At 40.6% G+C, this 12306-nt stretch overlaps 1 protein-coding gene across 1 annotated transcript; it reads left to right on the forward strand.

The window, feature by feature from the left end:
* Window positions 1-303: 303 nt before the first annotated feature.
* Window positions 304-9791, forward strand: LOC311142005 (uncharacterized protein). Its single transcript, XM_084177552.1, has 5 exons — window positions 304-402; window positions 3282-3599; window positions 3746-4036; window positions 4449-4544; window positions 7505-9791. Exons 1-5 carry the CDS (start codon window positions 342-344, stop codon window positions 7642-7644), a joined length of 906 nt encoding a protein of 301 aa, XP_084033678.1. The 5' UTR covers window positions 304-341; the 3' UTR covers window positions 7645-9791.
* The last annotated feature ends 2515 nt before the right edge of the window (window positions 9792-12306 follow it).

A 12306-nucleotide genomic window follows, 5' to 3' on the forward strand; every position in this document is an offset into this window, starting at 1 on the left:
GTACCAGCTGATAACTTTAAAGTAACTACATTTAGTACCAACTCATTCTGAGAGTTTTGTGATCATCATATTTTAGCTTTATTAGTTGTTGATAATGTAATTTAGAGTGATAGATAAATAAAAAAGTACATAATGTTGGGGGGGGAAATGGTCTCTTGTATCATGGAAAGAGTTGTGGTTTTGGCACTTGTTAGTTCTGCAGTGGGTGTTTTCCTCCATTGGACAGGAAGACATGACGGGGAATGTGAGTGTTTGTGTGCATGTGCAATCAGTTATTGTGTCTGAAAGACATACAGACATACAGAGTCTTTGGCTAGAGTTTGTTGGCCTGCCTATTCACAATGCTGTTGCCACAGGCTTTCTCTCTCCTGACCACCCTCACCCTCTCTACCACATTTACTGGTGAGTATTTCTGTCTTATTGTTGCATTTTGGTTGGTGTATCTATTAGTTGTACAGTTGTAAAATGATTCATTGTAAAAAAAAAAGTGTAAGCTACAGTAGTATTTCAGGGTGATTAGTCCATTCAGTGGTTTAGTTGTCTGAATCAACATACTGTAACAGTTGAAAACCAGTTATTGATTGACCAGTCAATGTAGATATGAATAGTACAGTGGGGGAAAAAGTATTTAGTCAGCCACCAATTGTGCAAGTTCTCCCACGTAAAAAGATGAGAGGCCTGTAATTTTCATCATAGGTACACGTCAACTATGACAGACAAATTGAGATTTTTTTTCTCCAGAAAATCACATTGTAGGATTTTTAATGAATTTATTTGCAAATTATGGTGGAAAATAAGTATTTGATCACCTACAAACAAGCAAGATTTCTGGCTCTCACAGACCTGTAACTTCTTCTTTAAGAGGCTCCTCTGTCCTCCACTCGTTACCTGTATTAATGGCACCTGTTTGAACTTGTTATCAGTATAAAAGACACCTGTCCACAACCTCAAACAGTCACACTCCACACTCCACTATGGCCAAGACCAAACAGCTGTCAAAGGACACCAGAAACAAAATTGTAGACCTGCACCAGGCTGGGAAGACTGAATCTGCAATAGGTAAGCAGCTTGGTTTGAAGAAATCAACTGTGGGAGCAATTATTAGGAAATGGAAGACATACAAGACCACTGATAATCTCCCTCGATCTGGGGCTCCACGCAAGATCTCACCCTGTGGGGTCAAAATGATCACAAGAACGGTGAGCAAAAATCCCAGAACCACACGGGGGGACCTAGTGAATGACCTGCAGAGAGCTGGGACCAAAGTAACAAAGCCTACCATCAGTAACACACTACGCCGCCAGGGACTCAAATCCTGCAGTGCCAGACGTGTCCCCCTTCTTAAGCCAGTACATGTCCAGGCCCGTCTGAAGTTTGCTAGAGTGCATTTGGATGATCCAGAAGAGGATTGGGGGAATGTCATATGGTCAGATGAAACCAAAATATAACTTTTTGGTAAAAAACTGTGAAGCATGGGGGTGGAAACATCATGCTTTGGGGCTGTTTTTCTGCAAAGGGACCAGGATGACTGATCCGTGTAAAGGAAAGAATGAATGGGGCCATGTATCGTGAGATTTTGAGTGAAAACCTCCTTCCATCAGCAAGGGCATTGAAGATTAAACGTGGCTGGGTCTTTCAGCATGACAATGATCCCAAACACACCGCCCGGGCAACGAAGGAGTGGCTTCGTAAGAAGCATTTCAAGGTCCTGGAGTGGCCTAGCCAGTCTCCAGATCTCAACCCCATAGAAAATCTTTGGAGGGAGTTGAAAGTCCGTGTTGCCCAGCGACAGCCCCAAAACATCACTGCTCTAGAGGAGATCTGCATGGAGGAATGGGCCAAAATACCAGCAACAGTGTGTGAAAACCTTGTGAAGACTTACAGAAAACGTTTGACCTGTGTCATTGCCAACAAAGGGTATATAACAAAGTATTGAGAAACTTTTGTTATTGACCAAATACTTATTTTCCACCATAATTTGCAAATAAATTCATAAAAAATCCTACAATGTGATTTTCTGGAGAAAAGAAATCTCATAGTTGACGTGTACCTATGATGAAAATTACAGGCCTCTCTCATCTTTTTAAGTGGGAGAACTTGCACAATTGGTGGCTGGCTAAATACTTTTTTTCCCCACTGTATATGGTAACAGCTATTTGGGTTTGCTTTGGTGCAGTAGTGGTCAGTGCCATTTAAGATTAGGGAGGACAATTTTTTACCTCTACACACAGCCTACATCGTTGTCACCATATTAGCTAACGTCTAAGTCAACATAGCTTAAAGAACTAACGCGTTAGTAAACCCGCTACAATCATGCAGTACAGTGTACAGCAAGCAGTTTAGCAGATACACCGGCGGCCCTGTGGCAATAAATTAATAACACCAAACTAGTTAGCTGCATTCGCTAGCTAAGTAAGTGAAAGTGAAAAAAAATAAAATATATGTAGTCAGCTCTCGCTCTTGCTTCTCCTTAATTTCTGAAGAAATGAATTTGTTCAAAACTGTTCAACTATTGTTTTTCTCTCTCTTTGAGTCAACTACTCATCACATTTTATGCACTGCAGTGCTAGCTAGATGTAGCTTATGCTTTCAGTACTAGATTCATTCTCTGATCCTTTGTTTGGGTGGACAACATGTCAGTTCATGCTGCAAGAGCTCTGATTGGTTGGAGGATGTCCTCTGGAAGTCATCATAATTACTGTGTTAGTCTATTGAAGGGGGTGAGAACCATGAGCCTCCTATGTTTTGTATTGAAGTCAATGTACCCAGAGGAGTATGGAAACTAGCTGTCCTCCGTCTACACCATGGTGCTATCCCAGAGACTGCTGTTGAGGCTGTAGACTACTGTAGACCTTCATTGCAAAACAGTGTGTTTTAATCAATTATTTAGTGATATGCATATAGTTAATATTATTGTATCTAAAAAAGGATAGCTTTTTTAATGTTTCACTATTTTTATTTTTATGACATTTCCTGAGGTTTTCCCCTTCCTCCTATGAGGAGCCTCCACTGCTTTGGTTGCATTAATCTGGCGCATCAACTTTCAACCACTTCCTATAGCTATTTTCAGTATTGGAAGTACGTAAATAGTATGGCCTAATATGGCATGATCTTAATATGGGATGAACTTGAGTTGTTATTACCATTATTTGTATTTTTGTTCATTTCCTTTAATCTCACGTAGTATCATGAGTGTACAGTATCCTGAACATGAGTGAGCACATAACCTGTGTCCTATTTTAACTTTGGATTTTTTTTTAAATTCCTGTTTGGTTCCGCAGGTGCTGTGGAGATTGTTAGAGCAGCCAAAGGCAGTCCTTCCCACCTCCCTTGTCCCTCACCATTTGGATTTGACGGCAAAGTTGTTTTTAAATGGACCAAATTTGGAAGTCCTGGCATTATTTGCGAATATAATGTGAATAAAGAAATCAGTTCAGTCATATCCTGTAAGTCTCAATTCAAGGTAATCGAACAACCTCCTAAACTGTATGTTACAGAGCCAAAGAGCACTGACTCAGGTCAATATACCTGCTCAATATCAAGAGTCATACCACCACCAACCATTGAGAATTCCTCCGTAGTCAATCTTCAAGTTACAGGTAATTTATCTTGTAGAAGATATCACTTTATAAACACGTGTTTACTGGTCTTTGTGTCTCTAAATCAAGGCATACAATAGGATATTAGAATGGCATTTACAGTCTTTTCACTGTTGTTAGAGTTCCAGTGCTATTCTCTTCTGCAGTGCCTCCAGGTCTAGTCCTAGAGAGGCAGAACAGCAATGATCCTGGCTGCATCCAGCTTCTCTGTACTTTGGAGGGCCTTGACCCACAGGACATCAACTTCACCTGGACCCAACAAGGTCAGGGTTCACCGGAGACACTGTTGACCAATCACAGCCTCTCTAAACTGAGCAGCATTCTGACCCAGTGCCAATCAGTGTTGAGAGAGGGCGACACAATCACCTGCAACGTCAGACTCTTAGCCAATAACACTGACCTGAGCATGAGCATCAGACTTCCCTACAGTGAACCAGGTGGGTGACATTCAGACATAATCAATGTACTGTTAAGTAGTGACAAGGTTGACAAGATGTCCCATTGCTTTTTGTGTGCAGTGCAGTACCCCAATGACTATTCTGTGCAGTGCAGTCTACTTTTAATACTAATTAACTTCTGCTAAAGACTCAGAGAGGATCGCTTAGTATCTGCTTTTGTTATTTCTCTCCCTCCAATTCATTGGTTGACTGTCAAGTGTAACCTGAGAAGATTCTTGAGACACAAGGTCATAGAAAAGCTGTGATAAACAGATACTGAACAGTGGGGTTGGCTGCATCAGGTTGCTATTTTGCCCCAAGCTTCACAACCACATATGGCAGGCTGGACACTTTGATTGATGACACTATCTATATGGTAAATCTCTGACCCTTGATGGTCTTGTTGTTACAGAGACCTACCATTGGAACAACCTTCTGACCATCATCTGTGTCAGCACATCCATCGGGGTTGTGGCCATCGCAGCTGTCACCATAAGTATTTACAAATGTAAGTCTTATAGTCTATAGTGATTTTTTTGGTCAGTGCTTTCTTAAGCTTACACAATTTATACATATGTTTCCATTTACAAAAAAGGCCATGTAAATTCTGTGGTCAATTACTTTGTTCACAGGCTTGAACATTTGAGGTAACTCTCAAGTCACTCCAGTCTTGTTGTCACGATCGTTGGTTAGAGAGGACCAAGGCGCAGCGTGTTGAGCGAACATACTTTAATAGTAAAGTGCAAACACGAATACAAAACAATAAACGATACGTAACGTCCTCAGACAATGACTGACAAGGAACAAAAACCCACAAACACAAGGTGAAAACAGACATTATAAATATGGCTCCCAATCAGAGACAACGAGCCAAACAGCTGACACTCGTTACCTCTGATTGGGAGTCACTCATCCAAACAAAGAAATACAACCACATAGAACAACCCAACCAAACAGAACACAACGAAACGAACACACCCTGGCTCAACATACAAAGTCCCGGAGCCAGAGCGTGACACTTGTAACCAGTTCACTTACAAATTGACTTTAGCAAATGTGGTTTGTTGTTTGGATTCACTGGAATCTGGAACAAAGAAAGCAGAAGTAGACCAGTACTTACAGACTAAATCTTTGCCACAGCTTCACCTTACATTTCAAAGGGATATTTACTCTCATCGGAGCAAAATGCAGCCCCCTTATAGTCAAAGAGGAAATGACTACCTTATCACCACCCCTGCTTTTGACGCCTTTGCCTGCTATCTTGTGTTGACATCCTGCCTTGTAGGCCACCGATTAATAGACTAAACCACGAATCACATCAGCTTCCATTTTAGGACTCAGTGTGTTATTACATGATATTATAATTTGATGCTATTGTTGTCTGTTTTTTACCACCACACAATGATAAGTCCATTTGAATTTTGCACAGCTTAGTTTACTGACATTGACTATCCTTTTGAGCATGGTGCAGTTATTAATTAATTAAGTTGTCAGAGAGGAAAGAAACCACTCAAGGATTTCACCATGAGGCCAATGGTGATTTTAAAACAGTTACAGAGATTAATGGCTGTGATAGGAGAAAACTGAGGATGGATCAACAACATTGTAGTTACTCCACAATATTAACATAAATTAGTGAAAAGAAGGAAGCCTGTACAGAATACAAATGTTCCAAAATATGCATCCTGTTTGCAATAAGGCACTAAAGTAATACTGCAAAAAAAAAATTGGAAAGAAATTAACTTTTTGTCCTGAATACAAAGCGTTATGTTTTGGGCAAATCCAACACAACACATCACTGAGTGGCACTCTTCATATTTTCAAGCATGGTGGTGGCTGCATTATGTTTTGGGTATGCTTGTCATCGGCAAGGACTAGGGAGTCTTTTTGGATTAAAAAAGAAAAGGAATAGAGCTAAGCACAGGCAAAGTCCTAGAGGAAAACCTGGTTCAATGTGCTTTCCAACAGACACTGGGAGACAAATTCACCTTTCAGCAGGACAATAACCTAAAACACAAGACCAAATCTACACTGGAGTTGCTTACCAAGAAGACAGTGAATGTTCCTGAGTGGCTGAGTTACAGTTTTGACTTCAGTCTACATGAACATCAGTGGAGGCTGCTCTTGGGAGGACGGCTCATAATAATGGCTGGAACAGAGCAAATGGAATGGCACCAAATCATGTGTTTGATGTATTGATACCATTCCACCAATTCCGCTCCAGCCATTACCACAAGCCCCTCCTCCCCAATTAAGGTGCCACCAACCTCCTGTGTTGAACATCTATGGCAAGACTTGAAAATGGTTGTCTAGCAATGATCAACAACCAATTTGACAGAGCTTGAAGAATTTTGAAAAGAAAAATGCTCTTTGTTTATTTTTAGTCATTTAGCAGACACTCTTATCCAGAGCGACTTACAGGAGCAATTAGGGTTAAGTGCCTTGCTCAAGGGCACATCGACAGATTTTTCACCTAGTCGGCTCAGAACCAGCGACCTTTCGGTTACTGGCACAACGCTCTTAACCACTAAGCTACCTGACGCCCTGTTTGATATTGGACCTTTAACCTTTAACATGACACAATTTTATTTTCCATTCACCACATATCAAAATGATGAATCACTTCTAGACCTTAGATTAGCGCAGTGGTCTAAGGCACTGCATCGCAGTGCTAGCTGTTCCACTAGAGATCCTGGTTTGAATCCAGGCTTTGCTGTAGCCGGCCGCAACCGGGAGACCAATGGGGCGGCGCACAATTGGCCCAGCGTCGTCCAGGGTAGGGGAGGGAATGGCCGGCAGGGAGGTAGCTCAGTTGGTAGAGCATGGCGTTTGCAACGCCAGGGTTGTGGGTTCGATTCCCACAGGGGGGCAGTATAAAAAAATAAAATAAAATAAAGAATAATGTATGCACTAACTGTAAGTCGCTCTGGATAAGAGCGTCTGCTAAATAATGTAAATGTAATTAGCGCAGTGAAGCTGCTGTATGTCACACCTGCAACATTTGTTGATCTAAGAGTGTTTTAATTAGCCTTTCCTGCCCCCAGGCCACCAGTTGCACAATCCTTCTCTAGAAAAAGAAATGGGTGGCCCTGAGCTCAGCACAGCTCAGCTCAGATCTCAATATGACCTTACACCAAAAGTTTCAGAACACCTACTCATTCAAAGGTTTTTCTTTATTTTTACTATTTTCTACATTGTAGAATAATAGTGAAGACATCAAAACTATGAAATAACACATATGGAATCATGTAGTAACCAAAAAAGTGTTTACTTATGGTGGTACGAAATTGTCACCTCTGTTCAAAAACTGTAATTTAATTTGATACATCTGTGCTATTTTGCACCACAACATTTTTGCCTGTAATGCCAAACACCTCAATAAGTATTTTGGAACTTAGTAGTAGGCAACTATTCAGCATAAGAGTCAACACGAAATGTGATTAGTTGATTGGCCTTCTCCCCATGCAGGTCGGCAGAGGACCAATGATAAAGGCGATTCCGTCTCATACAACAACAAGGTGTACGAGAACTTCAATTTCAGCACACAAACCCAACAGAGACAGACAACCACTGCATCCATCCAGGAACAATGCATTTATGAGAACTAGACCATCTTAATCTCACTCTGACAGCCTCATTCCTCTTTTTAGGCAAGTTCACAGATGTTTGTAGCCTTTAGACCATTTTCAAATGTGGGAGTACTGTTGTATGATGCTTTACTATCCCAGATCAAGGTATTGGTGAACCATTGGACCAGTGTGTCTTGAATACTAGAGGTATTGGTGAATCCATCAACCATTGTACCAGTGTGTCTAGAATACTAGCTGAGTTGAACACATCAAAGCTACAGGAATAGTTATTTAGTTTAACCTATTAAATTCTGACCCCCTCTGGTGGCATTTTCTAAACGACCCATAACTCTGTATACTACCCTCATAATGTAAATTTAGGTTTCAAAACTAGAAGTCCTACAAACGCTTAGTACTGTTAGAAAGGTAAGAACTGTGCGATCCAGATAAAGGCCACAGAAACGATGTGACTACTACAAAGCCTGAGATACAGCAGAAATGTGCAGTTTTTGTTTTGTGTTTTTGATTTTTTCAGTGGGGTGGGGGTCCCCCCAATTGTCCCCATGTTGGGGAATAAGAGATTTGAAAGTCTAAGTTTGAGATAAAATATGTCACCAATTACTATTCCAAAATAAATATCAGATATTTTACCTAATGGTGGCGCTCTAAAGATGCGCAAATTGGAACAGAGCCATTGTAAAGGTGCAGGGCTTGCGCAATGTGCCAAACCTTCATTTTTCGCCTTACAGGAATGGTATACATATGAGGAGAAAGCTGATGTCTCTACCTATCCATTGATGTAAAAATATCCTGTCTGATTCCCAATTCATCCAACAGATAGCAGTAGGAGATCACATGACGTCTCTTGGCACCTTGAAACCAGTTGCGTCTGGTTTGGCTTGTGAGTCACTGTGCCAAAATGGCTGAACTGATTTTCAAGCCTGACATCTTAAAATGACCTAAGCAAGTTATGGGGGGAGATTCTTATGACATTGCCAGAAGTATGATTTGAGCTTGATTTCCAAAAAGACAAGGCCTGTAGCTTTCAAATGACATGTCACCTTCTATTTTCTGAAGATTTGTTTTTTTTGGGGGGGGCTACCCCCCAAACTCACCGGGCCCTATATAGGGCCCCCCAAAAAACGCTCAGAGTTTAACAGGTTAAAATATATCTGACAATCACCCAAAAACTCTTTCCAAACATTCACTCTAGGCATAAATTGGGTGGTTGCCATTGATATCATTAAATTGTATATAACGTTTTCCTCTTGCTGTCCTTTTGAATGTGATATAAAACCTTACTGTGCATGTGTGAATCACTCTGGATAAGAGTGTTTGGGCCAATGATTACTGGTAAATGAATGTAATGTCCTCAACACCTCGTTAGGGCTTATTTTGTATGAGATTTGCATGATAAGAATTTTTTAATTTGGAGATAAAGTCAAACCTAATATATAAATCCTGTGGACATTCATTGCTAAATTAAAATGTAGGAAACTGGTTTAATGTACTGGTTATCTGCATTGCACATGCAGATTCATGACTTTTCTTGACTTGTTCAGTTATTACAAATACACGTTGGTTGTTCCAGAAAAGGTTGAACAACTCTGAGTTCCTGTTTTAGAGCCAACGTTGCTGTCAATTCTGTGGTCTGCTTTCACATGACTGGAAACAAGTATGGTGCAGCCTCTCACATTCACCACTCAGCAATGTTGTGGCCACTTCTGCAGGCCCCTCAGCAGTTTTCGCCAACATTGACTGCAGTATGCTTTTTGATGTGGAGTTTTTTTCTTTTCTTCAGAGTGAACAATGCGTAAATTCTCTTTTTGCTCACCAAATCCACTGAGAATGTATATAAAAGGTCAGATAAGGATTTAAGAGTGGGAGGAGTGGTGGTGATGCATGTGGGTATTTTTCACATTTTGTTTTGCTTGACAACTTTAACATAACAAAAAAGTGGCGGAAAAATCTTGACTAACCTTTAACCTGACACTAAAAAGTCTATAGACTGTCTTTCTTGGCCTAGTCCTAATCTGAAAAGTATTTTTTAGCACCCTAGCTCACTATTGCTATATTACCTGCCTTGATTCTAAATATATGTTGTTTGTATTGTATGTTTTTTTGCCTAAGTAGAGCTTTAAGATAACTCTGTAATAAAAAGCGTTATACAATGTTATTATTATTATTATTATGTAAGTGTGTAAAAATAAATCTAGTTTACATAAGCTGTGAACTCTGTTTCAATTCAACCTATGACCTGAGTATCTGCATGCTGTTGTAAACTGTTTCACTGTTTTATTATAGTATGTGAAAGGTATTTCTCAAGCTAATATGGATGTTTGTGTATTTTAGAATACAACTAAAACGTATTCTGGTGAATCCAGAATGAATGCTACGCTCACTATTGTTGAGTGAAAAATTGTGAACATAGGAAATTCTGGACTCCCGAGTGGCGCAGTGGTCTAAGGCTGTGCCACTAGAGATCCTGGTTCAAATCCAGGCTCTGTCGTAGCCGGCCGTGTCCGGGAGACCCATGGGGTGGCGCACAATTGGCCCAGCGTCATCCAGGGTAGGGGAGGGAATGGCCGGCAGGGATGTAGAGCATGGCGTTTGCAACGCCAGGGTTGTGGGTTCGATTCCCACAGGGGGCCAGTATGAAAAAAAATAATAATAATACATATCACTAACTGTAAGTTACTCTGGATAAGAGCGTCTGCTAAATGACTAAAATGTAAAATGTAACAAATCAAACCATTATCTGCAGTTAAACCCAAAGGTGAAAAAATCACATGAGATGAACTGGGCAGTTGGGTCTATAAATGTACATGTCACTGTTGTGTGGTAGAGGGTAGCTAGCGCTAACCTGAGCACTAGACTCACACACATTGAACCTGCTCTGTGAGGAAATTGACACAGTTCACACAGCAACACAGAGGGTGTAAGTACAGTGCATATATTGAGGATTTGGATGCAAGTGTCTTTAACTAATAGATATGGTGAGTATTCTAACATATTATTTTTTTCCATCTTGTTAAAAATGTTATTTTATAAGAACTGCATTACGGCACAAGGAGTCAAAGATGAGAGAACTGAATGCTTCTTGAATGGGGGAGAATTGGTATTCAACTTCTGTTAAATCTACGCCCTGAGAGACGTGCATATGCTTTAGGTTCACAAGACTCCTGTCATGGATCCCCCCCGGTACTGCTGCTCATTCCGTTCACCAGTTCCGGAGGTCTACGTCACCGGCTTTCTGGGTGTCACTGACATGGATCATTACACACTTCTGTGTCAGAATGCTTGCAACAAAAACTGCGATCGAACCGCAATATTCAACATACCTTAATGTCTAGAATTCAATATAAAATGTATTTGTTATTTTGGAAACTTCACAAAATACATTTCTGTCTTTCCATGCATGTTTTCAGTGTATGTGTGACGAGGTGTGAATGAAGGAGTCAGGCGCAGGAGGTAAAATACCGAAGTCCAGAGTTTAATCCATTTACATAAATCAAACGCCCCAAGAGTCAAACGAAACTATTACAAGGGAAAACATCCACCTTGGCATAAACACAGTGAATAGTAGCTCAACCGCGCTACACGCTCTCACAACAAACAATCACTCACAAAGAAAAAGGGGAACAGAGGGAACACTAATACACATACTAATTAGGGGAACGAGCACCAGGTGTGTGTGATTGACAAGACATGACAAGTGGAGTGATGAGAATGGGATCGGCAGTAGCTAGTACTCCGGTGACGACGAACGCCGAAGCCTGCCCGAACCAGGGTGGGGCAGCCTCTGCGGAAGTCATGACAGTTTGATACAAGCCAAACTTTACGTGCTGAACCTCCTGTAATCACAGGATGCGTAGGGTGAAAAACCACTGAAATGTACTGTTGAAGATAACTATCTTATCTTTGTGTCGTTTTTGGACCAGATGTCGGCGCTCTACTCTTCTGTTCTGCATTTGGCAATACTTCTGAGTCTCCACTCAGGTAATGTGTTCATACTTTATACATGATACATTTAGAGACGGCACTTACTATGAAAACTGTGGACACTTAAGGTACAGTTTTGTTCTAAGGGGAGAGGGGTAGGAGATGGGGTATCATAGGTAAAATTATAATTTACGATGCTTAAGACAGAATCAGTGCCTTCACAACTGAAATATGAAAAGTATGGAACTGAAATGAAAAGTGATTGCTGAGAGACTTGCTGTTTAGTTTTACACTTGTGGTAAATACAGTAGACAGACCCTACATTTATTGACTTAATACATTTGTCCCAGCCTGTATGGAGCTGAGAATTGAAGTGGCTTAAAATGGTTTTATAATTGTCAGGTGTGTTATGACCTAAACCACTTCATCACCTGTTTTTTCAGATTGATCAACATTGATCTCTTTTTCTACAGGTTTACAGACCCTAACTACACTGTCAAAACATCCAACAGCAGTCATAGTACACAAAGGAAATTCAGTGACGATCCACTGCACCCACAATTTACCCAATAACATTGAAATATTTGCAGTAACTATAAAAGGAACAGAGGTGCTGTGCTTTTATCAGTTTAACAGAGAAGAGTAGCTGGTGCCGAAGAATTGTAAAGAAAGTGTACGAATGATTTGGAATAATGAGACTGAAGAGGTCTCCTTTTTACTGATGAAGCTAAAGATAAATGATGCTGGACTTTACTCCTG

This window comes from Coregonus lavaretus (genome assembly GCF_964263955.1).
Source record: "Coregonus lavaretus genome assembly, chromosome: 15".
Taxonomy (NCBI): Eukaryota; Metazoa; Chordata; class Actinopteri; order Salmoniformes; family Salmonidae; genus Coregonus; species Coregonus lavaretus.